This window comes from Oratosquilla oratoria, chromosome 6 (genome assembly GCF_046742065.1).
Source record: "Oratosquilla oratoria isolate Oo_2021 chromosome 6, ASM4674206v1, whole genome shotgun sequence".
NCBI lineage: Eukaryota > Metazoa > Arthropoda > Malacostraca > Stomatopoda > Squillidae > Oratosquilla > Oratosquilla oratoria.
In genome coordinates, this window is record NC_134782.1 from 69,067,355 (window position 1) to 69,083,616 (window position 16,262).

Sequence of the window (16,262 nt, forward strand, 5' to 3'; positions counted from 1 at the left end):
CTTGCCTGGTTAACTGAAGCTGGTTCCAGGGATCAGTGTCACCCACAGGGGTGGCAAGGGCTTCTTGTGGTGGTTTGCCAACAACATAACAGTCTGTAAGGGATTTGTGGGAAAACCCCGTTCCAGCCATAGTGTTCTTTGGAGATGGGACTGCTCATTTAGGCAGTCTATGGAATGATGACGGCAACAACATCCCAGTCCCATCCATCACTCCTTTGCTTCCCTTCTATAACAGCTACATGTGGATGAAGGATCCCTGCCCGTTGCCTGGATCAGAAGCAATGCACCAAGATTTGTTACATTCACAGCAAGTCCCACAGCCGAAGCTGGTTGACTCCCATCACATTTACATGGCAGCCCTCCCACCTTGTCCCCTCATGTGAAAATAAAGAAGATAAGAATCACATCAGATTGCATTAATTTATCCATTCACCACCATTATCCACTCACACTTATCTTTTGTCTTCTCTCTCCTCTCCATCAGAATGAATGAAACAAAAAACTACACCAGCAGCATACTGCTTAAACATCTACCACAATCTGCCACCCCAATCACCCAACATCCACACAGAAACACATTCACACCCAGATAACTAAACAAGCCCTGCAAGAAAAGCCATCTAACTTAATATTCCAACAACGACCCCAGATATAAGTTCCATAGAAAAAATCCTCCCACACTAGCATGCCTGAGCTCGGGTCACCATCTGTCATTGAGACAGTTGCAATAAAGAATAGGCCTGACCATAAATTCAAATTGCCCCAGAACCACTTTCTACTATTTTATGGGACCCCTGTGTTGCTCCTCCCCCTTTCTTACTACACCCAGGCACTTTAGGGATGTTTTTACTCTCAGACCGCCAACACTGTATATGTGTATGTATGTATTGGTTGGGGGGGTGCACTTTTTCTTGTTGAATATATCATTCCATGACATTTTTATTTAAAGGAAAAGAAACCAAGGAAATCTTTAGAATTTACTTTTAAATGGTTGTACATTTCTTTTTTCTTGCAGAGGGTTGAAATTGAAGATTGTGGAGAATTCAAACAAGGAGAAAAGATGATGTTATGCAAACCAGATGGAACAGAGGATTTATACCCAGCATATCCACTAGATGCAGATTTGGACTTTGATAAGGATCCAGTTAGTATTTCTCTCTTTCTTCTCTTCTTTTCTCTCAAACTGACTCTCTTCTCTCACACATACACTCACTTCTCTCACACATACACCTTCTTCCCTTATACACATACTCTTCTCTCACACATACACTTTCTTCCCTTATGCACATACTCTTCTCTCACACATACACTTTCTTCCCTTACACACATATTCTTCTCACACACACACACACACGCTTCAACGAATGGACGGCTTAGAAGACGTTCTGAAGAAAATTGAAGTTTTGTGGATCCCAATGCAAAAAGAAGTGCCTATTGTATTTACAGGGTGGGGGGAAATTGCTCGTGGGGTAGTAGGAAAGTAGGGAAAGAGGAAAAGGGGAGGGATTACTGAGGGAAATGGAAGGAAATGAAGAAGGAGTAGACTTGGCCCAGGCAGACAGGCGAAAGGTAAACAAACGGCCCCCCGACGACGATGAAATGTCTAATAAAAATGTAAAGATTAGAAGTATAGATAAGAGCAATACAGTAGAAAGTGATGAGAATATTTTCCAGGGATTTAAAGAGGGTGGGGGGGACTAGAAGAGAAGGTCGATAAGATGATCGAGGACTTGGAGCGTAGGTTCGGTCATGTTAACAATATTATACGGAGAGTTGAAAAATTGGAAGAACTAGAGAAGGCGAACAAAAACTTAACTAAGGAAAATTGAAGAATTAAAAAAACAGTTAAAAGAAGTAAAAGATGAGAATAAAGTCTTAAAGGAGAATAATAAGGAGAACAAGGAGGGTTGTAAAAAAATTCAAGAAAATAGCAAAGTTGCATTCACTGACATAATCAGACAGCAAATGAATGAACAAACTGAAAACTCAGTTATTAAAGTGATGAGACAGAAGGAGAATATAGTAAGAGACTTAGCAGACAAAAAGAAATGTATAATTATATTAGGAATGGAAGAGAAACATAACCCAGATAGAACCACAAGAATCAAAGAGGAAAATGAAAAAGTAAGAAATTTACTAGAATTAGTTCAGGAAGATGAACCAGAAATAATGAAACAAATCGAAGAGAAATTCAGGCTAGGGAAATATAGTACAGACAAGACCAGACCAATTAAGATTAAATTCAGGTCACAAACTACGGCTGAGAATATCTTATCCAAAACAGGGAAACTAGCAACAAGTGAACAATATAAAAAGGTATGGATAAAAAGGGAAATGAATAAAGAGGAAAGAGAGGAAGAAAAACAGAAAAGACATGAAGCAAAGGAAAAAAACGAGATAAGAACGGAGTCAGAAAAAGAGAGATTCTATTGGAGAGTAGTGACTATGAAACTAAAGAAAGTCAACATACAAGAGAAAAACAAAAGGGAAACAGAGAACACAATGGAAGTGACAGAAAACTAAGAGTGTCTTACACAAATATAGATGGATTAATAACAGGATTGAATGAGCTGAATGATTATTTGAAAGAAAAAGAACCAGACATAATGGGAATTGTAGAAACAAAATTAAAAGGTCCACTACCACCCAACAGTGTAGGACATGATGCATATAATTATTGGATTAGAAACAGAGTGAAAAAGGAAGGGGGTGGAGTTATGTTCCTGACTAAGAAGGATATAAACGTGAAGTGTGTCACATATGGAAAGAATACAGTAGAGATGATAATGATGGAAGTAGAAGACAGAGATAAGAACAGAAAGTTTGTGATAAATTATGTGCCCCCGAAAACAGCCTCATGGGAAGAGAGTGAACATAAAAGTATGTTAGAGGACACAAAGATAACATTAAACAAGATAATGGAAGAGGGAGGAAAAATAGTTATGATGGGCGACTTTAATTGCAAAGAAATCTGCTGGGAAGAAATGACAGTAAAGGGTGGAGACGGCTCATGGGGAAATGCTCTACTTGAGATGGTTACTGACCATACAATGACACAATGGATACAGGAGAACACTAGGTATAGAAATGAAGAAGAGCCATCGAGACTAGACCTAGTAATTACATCCGAACCTAGAATAGTGGACAAAATTGAATATAAAACACCAATAAGTAAAAGTGACCACATATTGATTGAACTGGAACTTAATGAAGAAAAATATATGAAAAGAAATGAACAATATAGAAAAGGAAGAATGATGTATGAAAAAACAAACTTTGATAAAATAAGAGAATTCTTTCAAAAGGAAAACTGGGAAGAAATATACAAAGAAGAAACAACAGTAGAAGAGAAATGGAATATTTTGACAAAAATTTACAAAAAAGGAGTGGAAAAGTATGTCCCAAGACAAAAACAAGAAAAAGAATATGTAAAATGCTGGTACAACAAAAGCTGTAGGGAGTTAAAAGACAAAAGAGACAAAGCATGGACCAGATGGAAAAAAGACAGAAGACCTGAAAAATGGAAAATATATACCTGTTATAGAAATGAATATGTACAAATGTGCAGAGAGGAAAAGAGAAAATATGAAAAAGATATCATAGAAAAGTGTAAAGATCAACCAAAACTATTCTACAGATTTGTAAACAATAAACTGAAAAACAAACAAGACTTGGAGAAATTAAGACAGGAGGGAGTTGAATACACTGAGGAAATGGAAATGGCAGAAATTATGAACAAACATTTTAAATCAGTGTTTACAAGGGAGAACATACAACCTGAAGAGAACGAATGGAAAGAGAAAGTCCCCTCTATGGAAGAAATAGAAGTAACAAAAAATGAAATATTAACACACTTGAGTAATCTTGATGTCAGAAAATCGCATGGACCAGATGAAATAGCAAACTGGATACTGAAAGAATGCAGGAATGAACTGGCAGACAAAATACATAGCATACTAAATAGTTCCTTGAAAGAAGGAAAAGTTCCAGAAGATTGGAAAAAAGCAAATATAGTACCTATATATAAAGGAGGAAATAAAGAAGAACCTACCAACTATAGACCAGTCTCTCTAACAAGTACAATAGCAAAAATTTGTGAAAGAATTATCAAAAGTAGATGGGTAAAATATTTAGAAAAAAACAGTGTTAAATCCAAGGCAATTTGGATTCAGACAAGGACGATCATGCATCACCAATTTAATATGTTTCTATTCAAGGCTAATAGATATAATACAAGAAAGAGATGGATGGGCGGACTGTGCATTTTTAGATCTAAAGAAAGCCTTTGACAAAGTATCACATAAGTTGCTTAAGAAATTAGAAACTGAAGGAGGAATACAGGGCAAACTACTAAATTGGATGGAGGACTTTTTGCAAGAAAGAAAAATGAGAGTAGTGATAAGAAACCAGCACTCAAAATGGGATGAAGTAATAAGCGGTGTTCCGCAGGGAACAGTCCTGGCCCCAATAATGTTTGCTATATATATTAATGATATGGATGAAGGAATTGAAAGCTATATGAGCTTCTTTGCAGATGATGCAAAATTACTGAAAAGAGTGAAAACTGAAGAAGATTGTGAATCACTACAGAGAGATCTAAATAAAGTACAAGAATGGAGTAGGAAGTGGGAGATGGAGTTCAATACAAAAAAGTGTAGTATAATGGAATTTGGAAAAAGCAAAAACAGAATAACAGGAGCATATAAATTGGGAGAAGAAGGAATAAAAAAAGTAGAAAATGAGAAGGACCTGGGAGTCATTGTTATGAATAATATGTCACCTGAGAAACATATAAATAAGGTTTTTGGAGAAACTTATAATCTAATAAGAACAATCAAAGTTGCATTTACATACCTGGATGAAGAAATGGTGAAGAAAATCCTAATCACCCTGATAAGACCAAGATTGGAATATGCAGCAACGATATGGTCACCAAGTACAAAAAAATGTATAAAAAAACTTGAAAGAATACAAAGAGCAATTACAAAATTGGCACCAACACTCTCAAAACTATCATATGAAGAGAGACTAGAAAAACTTGAACTACAGACACTAGAGCAAAGAAGAGAGAGAGGAGATTTGATAGCTATTTACAGAATCATGAAAGGCATAGAAATTACTGATAGAGAGAATCTGATAAAATGGGATGACAGAAATACTAGAGGACACGGAAAGAAAATAAAAAAAGACAGCTATAGAAGAGATTTGAAAAAGAACAGCTTTCCTCACAGAGTAATAGACAGTTGGAACAAGTTAGATGAGAAAGTGGTGTGTGCAAAAACAATACATGAATTTAAAAATAGTTTAGATAAAATGAGATATGAAGACGGGACACCGCGAGCATAGCTCCCCTTCCCGTAAAATACAACTAGGTAAATACACACTTTCGTCGGATGGACAGCGAGAATTGGAGTTCCGAAGAAAAAGTTAAATATACATGGATCTCGACGTCAATGAAGTACCTTATTGTATTTATAGGGAAGGGGAAAGCTCGTGGTGTAGTGGGAAGGTGATAAAAAAGAAGGAGAGGGATTACTGAGAGATGTGGAAGGGGAGGACTTGGTCCAGGAGGCCAGGCATCTTGTAAACAAAGGTCTGAGGATTTTGAAGAAGGGATTAACAAAAATGTAAAGATTAGGAATATAGATAAGAGCAGCACAATGGAAGGTGAAGATAATAATTTCCAGGGATTTAATGAGGGGGGGGGGAGGATACCAATCTCCCCCGATGAGCATGACCAGAGGAAAAACTTGAAAAATGACCAAACAGTGGGAGAATAGGTTAGGTAATATAGCAAAGATTGCGCAGAGTTGAAAAATTGGAAGAACTAGAGAAGGTGAACAAAAACTTAACTAATGAAATAGAAGAATTAAAAAAACAGTTAAAAGAAGTAAAAGAGGAGAATGAGGAAATAAAGAGGAATAATAAAGACAATAAAGAGGCCATAGCAAAAGAAGCACAGGGTTGGAAAAAAATCCAAGAAAACAGTAGAGTTGCATTTACTGACATAATTAAACAGCAAATAAAAGAACAAACTGAAGACTCAGTTATTAACCCCTTCCATACGGTCGCACACGTAGGCGTCATGAGGAGCAAGTGGATTCGCGACGCTGCCATATCGGCGTCTTGATTATATTTTTTGTAGTCACCCCTCTGTTTTAACATTCTCCCTATTATGCTCTTAATCCCATTCTCTGTGGTTTTCAAAATTCATGGGTGAAAGAGAGAACGACCGATATAAGCGGTGACCATATTTTATGATGCGAGTATTATTACGACACGTCGTACGGCTGGCATTGGCTGCTGCCTGCGAGATTTAAGTCCCGTATTGAAGTGGTTAAAGTGATGAGACAGAAGAATATAGTAAGAGACTTAGCAGATAAAAAGAAATGTATAATTATATTAGAAATGGAAGAGAAATATAACCTAAATAGAACCACAAGAATCAATTAGGAAAAAGAAAAAGTAAGCAGTTTATGCCTTTTCCTTTTTGGCTACCTCCCTTGTAAGGGGGAAAAAGCCTTGGTATATGTATGTAAACAGTTTACTAGAATTAGTTCAGGAAGATGAACCTGAAATCATGAAACAAATTGAAGAGATGTATAGCCTCGGAAAATATAGTACAGATAAGACCAGACCAATTAAGATTAAATTCAGGTCACAAACTACGGCAGAGAATATCTTAGCAAAAACAGGGAAACTAGCAGCAAGTGAACAATATAAAAAGGTATGGATAAAAAGAGGAAAGAGAGGAGGAAAAAAGAAAAGACATGAAGCTAAGGAAAAAAACGAGAACAGTCGGAAAAAGAGAAATTCTATTGGAGAGTAGTGAATATGAAAGTAAGGAAATACGACATACTAGAGAAAAACAAAAGGGAAACAGAGAATACAATGGAAGTGGCAGAAAACTAAAAGTGTCTTACACAAATATAGATGGATTAATAACAGTATTAAATGAGCTGAATGATTATCTGAATGAAAAAGAACCAGACATAATGGGAATTGTAGAAACGAAATTAAAAGTGTAGGACATGATGCATATAATTATTGGATTAGAAACAGAGAGACAAAACAAGGGGGTGGAGTTATGTTCCTGACTAAGAAGGATATAAACGTGAGGTGTGTCACATATGGAAAGAATACAGTAGAGATGATTATGATCGAAGTGGAAGACGATAAGAGCAGAAAGTTTGTGATAAATTATGTGCCTATAAAAATAGCCTCGTGGGAAGAGAGTGAACATAAAAGTATGTTAGAAGACACAAGGATAACATTAAATAAGATAATGGAAGATGGAGGAAGAATAGTTATGATGGGCGACTTTAATTGCAAAGAAGTCTGCTGGGAAGAGATGACAGTAAAGGGTGGAGACGGCTCATGGGGAAATGTTCTACTCGAGATGATTATTGACCATACAATGACACAGTGGATACAGGAGAACACTAGGTATAGAAATGAAGAAGAACCATGGAGAATAGACCTAATAATCACATCTGAACCTAGAATAGTGGAAAAGATTGAATATAAAACACCAATAAGTAAAAGTGACCACATATCGATTGAACTGGAACTAAATGAGGAAAAATACATGAAAAGAAATGAACAATATAGAAAAGGAAGAATGATGTATAAAAAAAAAAAAACTTTGATAAAATAAGAGAATTCTTTCAAAAAGAAAACTGGGAAGAAATATACAAAGAAGAAACAACAGTGGAAGAGAAATGGAATATTTTGACAAAAACTTATAAAAAAGGAGTGGAAAAGTATGTCCCAAGACAAAAACAAGAAAAAGAATATGTAAAGTGCTGGTACAACAAATGTTGTAGGGAGTTAAAAGACAAAAGAGATAAAGCTTGGACCAAATGGAAGAAAAACAAAAGACCTGAAAAATGGAAAATATATACTTGTTATAGAAATGAATATGTACAAGTGTGCAGAGAAGAAAAGAGAAAATATGAAAAAGATGTCATAGAAAAATGTAAAGATCAACCAAAATTATTTTACAGATTTGTAAACAACAAACTGAAAAACAAACAAGATTTGGAGAAATTAAGACAAGGAGGAGTTGAACACACAGAGGAAATAGAAATGGCGGAAATTATGAACAAGCATTTTAAATCAGTGTTTACAAGGGAGAACATACAACCTGAAGAGATCGAATGGAAAGAGAAAGTCCCCCCTATGAAAGAAATAGAAGTAACAAAGAATGAAATAATGAAACACTTGAGTAATCTTGATGTCAGAAAATCGCATGGACCAGATGAAATAGTAAACTGGATTTTGAAAGAATGCAGGAATGAACTGGCCAATAAAATACATAGCATAATAAACAGTTCCTTGAAAGAAGGAAAAGTTCCAGAAGATTGGAAAAAAGCAAATATAGTACCTATATATAAAGGGGGAAATAAAGAAGACCCTAACAACTATAGACCAGTCTCTCTAACAAGTACAATAGCAAAAATTTGTGAAAGAATTTTCAAAAGTAGATGGGTAAAATATTTAGAAAAAAACAATGTGCTAAATCCAAGGCAATTTGGATTCAGACAAGGACGATCATGCATCACCAATTTAATATGTTTCTATTCAAGGCTAATAGATATAATACAAGAAAGATGGATTGTGCATTTCTAGACCTAAAAAAAGCTTTTGGCAAAGTACCACATAAGAAGTTGCTTAAGAAATTAGAAACCGAAGGAGGAATACAGGGCAAACTGCTTAAATGGATGGAAGACTTTTTGCAAGAAAGAAAAATGAGAGTAGTGATAAGAGACAAACACTCAAATTAGGATGAAGTAATAAGTGGTGTTCCACAAGGAACAGTTCTGGCCCCAATAATGTTTGCTATATATATTAATGATATGGATGAAGAAATTGAAAGTTATATGAGCTTCTTTGCAGATGATACAAAACTATTAAAAAAAAGTGACCACGGAAGAAGATTGTGAATCACTACAGAGTGATCTAAATAAAGTCTGGGAATGGAGTAGGAAGTGGGAGATGGAGTTCAACACAAAAAAGTGTAGTATAATGGAATTTGGAAAAAGCAAAAACAGAATAACAGGATCATATAAATTGGGAGAAGAAAGAATAAAAAAAGTAGAAAATGAGAAGGACCTAGGAGTCATTGTTATGAATAATATGTCACCTGAGAAACAAATAAGATTTTTGGTGAAACTTATAATTTAATAAGAACAATCAAAGTGACATTTACATACCTGGATGAAGAAATGGTGAAGAAAATATTAATCACTCTGATAAGACCAAGATTGAAATATGCAGCAACGATGTGGTCACCAAGTACAAAAAATGTATTAAAAAAAATTGAAAGAATACTAAGAGCAATTACAAAATTGGCACCAACACTCAAAACTATCATATGAAGAGAGACTAGCAAAACTTGAGCTACAGACACTAGAGCAAAGAAGAGAGAGAGGAGATTTGATAGCTATTTACAGAATCATGAAAAGCATAGAAATTATTGACAGAGAGGATCTAATAAAATGGGATGTTAGAAATACAAGAGGACACGGAAAGAAAATCAAGAAAGACAGCTATAGAAGAGATCTGAAAAAGAACAGCTTTCCTCACAGAGTAATAGACAGTTGGAACAAGTTACTGTAGATGAGAAAGTAGTGTGTGCAAAAACAATACATGAATTTAAAAATAGTTTAGATAAAATGAGATATGAAGATATTTGTAAGGGCCATGGTTTATTTTTATGTCTGGTTAATCTCCTAGAGGAGGAGGTGGTGGAGAGTAGGCACTGAGGTACTAATTTCGTTGTTTGGAAAGAGAGAGTTGGGGGGGGGGGGATGAAATAAAGGAAGGGGAGATAGTTGGAGAGAAGTGGCACAGTGAATAGAGTGAGTTTCTGGGCTCAATCCAGAGACCAAGTATCACCTCCTTGAGGTCACATTTTGTGGAGGTGGGGAATGTGCTGCTTTTTGGTCTGGGGGGTTCTTTGGGTTGATTGGAGGCTAGTAGAAGTCCATAAAACTTTTGCCTTTGTCCAGACCAGCAGGGCTTTTGCAGGCACAATGTGTTCTGTTTCATCAAGTAAGATAATAGTGGTAACCAAGTGTTCCAAGAGTAAGGGGTACAGAGTTGACTTACAGTTGTATAGGGAGAAAATGGAATAGTTTAAAATTTACAGATATCTTTGAATGGGTATACATTGAAGTTGAAGTCTGGAGGAAGAGATTGGCCATAGAGTGAAGGAGGACAAAAAAGGAAAAGTAGTGAAACATATTGGATAAAAAGATGTCAGTAGACACAAAGAAAAGATGGCAGGAAGTAGTAGTTGTCAACTTGATATGTAAGGGTGTAAGACCTGGATGGAAGCAGTGAAAATGTAGCAGGTTAAGGAATGATGGGATTCTTGAAGGAACTGGGAACATAAGGATTGGGAAAGAATAGAACAGGCCTACCTGAAGTGGTGTGGTCATATTAAAAATATGGATGAAAATAAATATTCTGAGAGGATGCATGAATTGGTGGTAACAGGAGTGAGATCATGGAGTAGACCAATGAAATGATGACTGGATGGGGTGAACAAAGCTCATAGTCAAAAAGTATTGGGTGCATGTTATTGTGGGGTTAAAAGCTGCTCAGTAGTATGCAGCTGATACTTAAGGGTCTATATGGGGCACCCCTACAGAACAGAGCCACACATCATTTTGTCTGTGGTAGAGGAAATCTCTATTCATAGAGAAATTATGATACTTTATTATACTGAGACTGTCCATCTATTATGCTATCCCCCCGCTCTTGATACTGTCCTGTACTGCTTCTCTGAATATTCATTTTCTTTTATCACCGAACCCTCTGGTGGGAGAAAAAAAATACTGCCACCAAATGTTCCCACTTGTGTCGTAAAAGGTGACAAAAATGGGATAGGGATAGAACTTGGCATCATTCTCCCTGTAGCCCCATAGGGGACATTCCTAAAAAAAACAAAGGCATAAGAGGGTCTAGGAGTTTTCCAACCAGAATCCTAAGGTTTTGGGTCTTTTAACCACTTCCATACGGTGATGCCTACATAGGCGTCATGAGGAGCAAGTGGGTACGTGATGATGCCGACGTCGGTGTCTTGATTATATTTATTGTAGTCGTACCTGCGTGACCCTCATTCTCTCTAAACTTGCTTCATCATATTTTCTATGGTTATCAAAATTCACAGGTGAAAGAGAAGGAGCGATTGAGCAGTGACTTTATTTTTTATAATGCAATTATTACGACGCAACATCGCACGTCTGGCAGCTAATGCTGCCAGACGTGTGATGTGCCCCAGAGTGAAGGGGTTAATGTGCATGGATGTGGTACAGATGAGAGTAAAAGGGAAGAGATAGGCATTATGTGAGAAGAAAGATGGATGTTTTGGCATCAAGTGAAACCAAGTTTAAAAGGACAGGGAAGTTTGAGTTTGGAAATGTAGTTGGGAGGTTCTCAGAAGTGAAGAGAGGACAAGGGAGAGAAGGGGTGGCTATACAAGTAAGTGAAGAGATAGATAAGCATGTAGTGGAGTGGATGGAAGTTTCTTCAAAGTTAATGTGGATGAAGGTGAAACTGGGAAGGGAGATGTGGGTTTTTGTATGTGCATTTGGCCTGGGAGTGAGAAGAGTGTAGAGGAAAGGGAGCCTTTTATTTAAATAAGTACATAGAGGGTTTAGGGAGAAATGTGAATGTAGTAGTATTAGGAGACCTTAATGCTAGGATAGGAAAGGATACAATTGATGGAGTGGTTGGAAAGTGTGGAGTTCCAGGAAAAAATTGTAGTGGAGAGTTGATGGTGGAGATGTGTCTAGAGAGATGATAGCAAACACAGTGTTTAGGAAGAAAGTCAAGAATAAGTACACATAGGAGAGGGTGGTGGATGGAAGGGTGGTAGCCAAAGTTGAGGCATAAATCCACTCCCACCCATTTCATCCCCACATACTCCACTCCCATTCACCACCCCTCCTTCCCTCTTTTCTTGGTTCCTCCTGGATGATGGGTAATCCCTGCATCTCACACACTACCCTGGTATCACTGCCATAATAATAATAATAATCATTCATCATCTTCTTTCTCTTCTTATCTTCTGTGTATACCTGAATATTAAACTAACTGTTTTAGATGTGAAAAAATATTGTGGCTTCCATCTATTACACATATTCTGGATTAATCAAGTGATAATTTTTCAGATGGAAGATCTTATAGAAGTAATTCAGAAGATCAAAGGAGCTGGCAACCATTTTATCAAAGAGGGGAGCAATACAGAAGCTGCAGCTAAATATGTCAAGTCCTTGCGATATATTGAACAGTAAGATCTTTTTTGTATTTTAGAGAATTTATGTAATTTGTATTTTGAAGGTCAATGTTTGTAATATACCCACTAGACAACCCCTCCAACAAGCAGAATATGCAACATCACCTAACACTGCAATGTGCTTACCTTCTTTACAAATGCAAATAACATGAGAAACCATACAAGACCTCCCATCTGACCATTACCCCAAAAAGATCACCATAGAACTGAAAAAATGCAACCTATGTACATACATACATACTACAACCTATGTACAAAATATGAATACATACATACGTATGTACAAGGAGCTTTGAAAATGATGAGAGTTGGTTGTTGTTGTTGTCGTTCCCTAGACTGTCTGTCCGAGCAGTCCCGTCTCCCCAAGGAAGGCCACAGCCGAAACTGGGTTTTCCCACAAATCCTTTACAGAGTGTATGTTGTGTTGTTTGCGTGCATGATTGTGTATAATGCAGTCTTCCATTATGTGTTGTATGGTATGGGGTGAAGTGTTACATCCTGGGCAGCTGTTCACAACACGGTCGTCCAGCCTCTTCTGGTAGCTTAGAAGTGCTGGGTGGTGACCGCATCGCAGTCTGGCCAAGTGGACTCTGTCCTTACGTGGGAGAGAGGATTCAGAAGGGTGGATATCAGGGGGTCTGGCATGCAGCAGTGTGTTGTCTTTCAGTGTGTTAATGGAGCGGTGAGTGATATGATTATGAATATGTTTCCGGAGGCTGGTATTTGGTGGTTGTGGAGGAAGAGAAGAGAGTATCTGTGTGTAATAAAGGTCTTTGGGTGTAGTTTTAATGTTTCTTGGTGTGTGTGGGTGTTCTGCTATGTAGTGTAGCGGGTGTGATGTGTTTGTGGTGGCTGCAGCAAGTGTTTGTGTGCCTCTCATGTCGAGGTGGTCCTTGACTTTGAGGACTTTTGTTTCATGGTGTAAATGGTCTGTAGGTGATGTATTTGTGCAGCCTGTAATTGTTTTAAGGGCTTTGTTTTGTATGATTTGAAGGGTGTTGTGGTGTGTCTCACTGAGATTAGGAGCCCATGCAGGACTCGCATAATTCATCACTGAGCGTATGCATTGTTTGTATATTGTTATATTAGTTTCTTTGTTTTGTCCAAATGTTGTTCCAGTGATTGACTTAAGTGCGTTAAGTCTAGGTGTGCATTTGTTTTTTATGTTTGTGAGGTGTTGTTTGAAAGACATGGATGTATCGTATGTTACACCAAGAATTTTCGGTGTGTTTGTGTGTGGTATTAGAGTGTTGTTGATGTAGAGATGAGGTATGTATTTGTGTTCTTTTGTCCAGTTGGTGAGAAGTGTTGCTGTAGATTTGGTTGGAGCTATTTTGAGTCTGTTTGTGATGAACCATGTGTTGAGTGTGTCAAGGTAAGGCTGGATTATTTCTGCAGTTTTGTCTGTGTTACGATGTGTGCATGTGATTGTTATGTCGTCTGCGTAGGAAGAGATTTGTATTTCTGAGGTGTCTGGCGTGGGTAAGTCATGCATGTATAGATTAAATAATGTGGGGGATAGAACTGAGCCCTGTGGTACTCCGTTCTTAATGTTTCTGATGTGCGATGATTGGCCATTATATGACACATGAGCATTCCTGCCTGCCAGATAATTGGCCAGCCATCTTTTGGTGTTATTGTGCATGTCTGTGTTATATATTTTATTTGTTAGGTTGTGGCGGGGGATAGCATCAAAAGCTTTACTAATGTCCAATGTTATAAGAAGTGTTCTGTGGTGGGGCCTATCTGAATTGATGCCATCTAAAATTCTTTGTGTGAGGTTTGTCAGAAGAGTGTTTGTGGAGTGTAGCGGCCTAAAACCGTGTTGTGAGTCAGCAAGGGGAATATATGGTGTGACAAGTTTAAGTATTAGGCGTTCAATGACTTTAGGGGGGGTGCAGAGAAGTGTGATTGGGCGGTGCGATGTTGGGATTGTTGGGTCTTTGTTCGGTTTTGGAATGGTGATTGATTATTTTACCATGCTTCCAGATGTCGGGTATAGTGTTGTGTGAATAGCTGTAGTTTGCAATGTTTGTGAGTGCGTGTATACCTTGTGGTCCAATGTGTTTTAGGTGGATGTTGCTTATGTTATCAGGGCCACAGGCAGATGAGTGCTTGAGACTATGCATTATGAGTTTTGTCTGACTGTCTATGAAGGGTGTATAGTCTGAGTCTGTGGGAAAGTCTTTCTTACGTCGAATGGTGCGTCGGTCGTCAGGGTGAGATGTAAGATGGCTCGTCTGTGCAAAATGACGTATGAGTGCGTTTGCTTGTTGTCTGTTTGAGGGTAGATTATCTGTTGTTGTGATTATTGCTGCGTGAGAGCGTGTAGTGTTAGTGTTGGATAGTGTGATGCTGTTGAGTGTTTTGTACAATTTGCTGGTGTTTGTTTTGTGATCAAGTGTATTGATAAAGTTTTGCCAATTTTGTGTTTTTTGTTCATGTATTTTATTGGCAATCACAGTGTTTAGTGTTTGTATTTGGTCTGCTATGTTTTGAGGGATAGGTTTGGGGGTATCGTGTTTAAGTGTGTCACGTTGTCTGATGAGGCCTTGGATTTCTGGTGTGAAGTTGGGGTTGTGTGATTTTCTGTTGCCTCTAGGGATGTATCTCTTGTCTGCGTTTTGTATGATTGTATTAAAAGCGTGCACAGCATTGTTTATGTTTGTGATTGGTGTACTGTTAAGTGTTTCAAAATGTTGTTCTGTCTCTTCAGTAAAGGCTTCCCAGTTAGCTCTCTTGTAATTGGTGTAAGTGTGTCTGTGGCCAGCTGGGGTACATCTTGTTTTGGTGGTGATGATGATTGGAAGGTGGTCAGAACCAAGGGCTCCGACCACTCTCCATGATGTTGTTGGGGTTAGGCAGGGGGAGCAAAAGGTGATATCAGGAGAGGAGGGAGTGTAGAGGGCTTGGTATGGGATATGTGTATGATTATGTGTGTTGTTCATGATAGTCAATGAGTCGAATTGAGTCTGTATATCAAGCCCTCTGTCTGTGTCAGGGTTGTCGACAAACCAGGCAGACGACTTGGCATTGAAGTCACCACCCATGATCAGGTTGGTAAGTTGAGAGTTGGTAAGGCACCTAGGTGGGATGGGTGTCATGTTGAATGTCTGAAAAGGGAGGTATTGTTATAGTGGAGTAGCTAGTGACGTTTGATGTATGACTAAGGAAGGGGAGAGTGCACAAGGACTGGAGGAGTGCCTGTACAGATGGATTATAGGTGTTCAAAGTAGAGTTGGATAGAGTGAACTTGAGGGGATGACCATGGATGAAAAGGATGGATGGAGTGAAAGGGGCTTTAAGCAAGGAGGTAATGTCTGTTAAGGAGGGAAGGGAGAAGGCAAGAAATAGGTGTGAATGGGGAATGGTTGTATATAGATGATATTTTGATGAAGATTGAAGAGATTTCTCTCCATCTTCTCTATTGTATCTGTGAGGGGACAAGGAGAGATGGTTGCTGTGTAAGTGAAGTGGCCTTGCTCTGGATGTACTTTCTCTTGCTGCAGTTGCTTCTAACTCAGGCAATGAACAGGAGACGTGAATAACCCTTCATCCATGAGGAGCTAAGATGAGAGGGAAAGGGTGGTGGATGGGAGGAGAATGAATGTGAGTGGGTGTGTGCCTTGACTGGCTATGGTTACCTCCCCTATAAGGAGGAAGAAGCCCTTGGTATATAGATGTATTATTATTATGATTTTATTAGTCACACAGAGAGTTATCATATGAATAACTTTGAGTATGTTTAACAATTATACAAAGATTTTTCTATTTTCAGTTTGAAAAGTCGTGGTGAATTTTGGAGGAAGGAATATTCTGATGACGATGAGAAGAATGTCAATGTGGTTACAGTACAGTGCCTTTTAAATCATGCTCTCTGTCTTACAAAGCAAAAACATTATGAAGTAGCTGTGGAACAATGCACTAAAGTGAGTACTGTACTTGTTAAATATGT

The 16,262-nt window shown here is 37.9% G+C and overlaps 1 protein-coding gene across 2 annotated transcripts in view; it reads left to right on the top strand.

The window, feature by feature from the left end:
* The window catches only part of LOC143026579 (peptidyl-prolyl cis-trans isomerase D-like), a 46,379-nt gene that overhangs the window by 26,730 nt on the left and 3,387 nt on the right, over nt 1–16,262 (top strand). For both annotated transcript variants that reach the window (XM_076187212.1, XM_076187213.1), the window contains exons 4-6: nt 1,016–1,144; nt 12,183–12,301; nt 16,086–16,236. In XM_076187212.1, the coding sequence (XP_076043327.1) occupies nt 1,016–1,144; nt 12,183–12,301; nt 16,086–16,236 (399 nt within the window). The remainder of the gene's footprint in view (nt 1–1,015; nt 1,145–12,182; nt 12,302–16,085; nt 16,237–16,262) is intronic.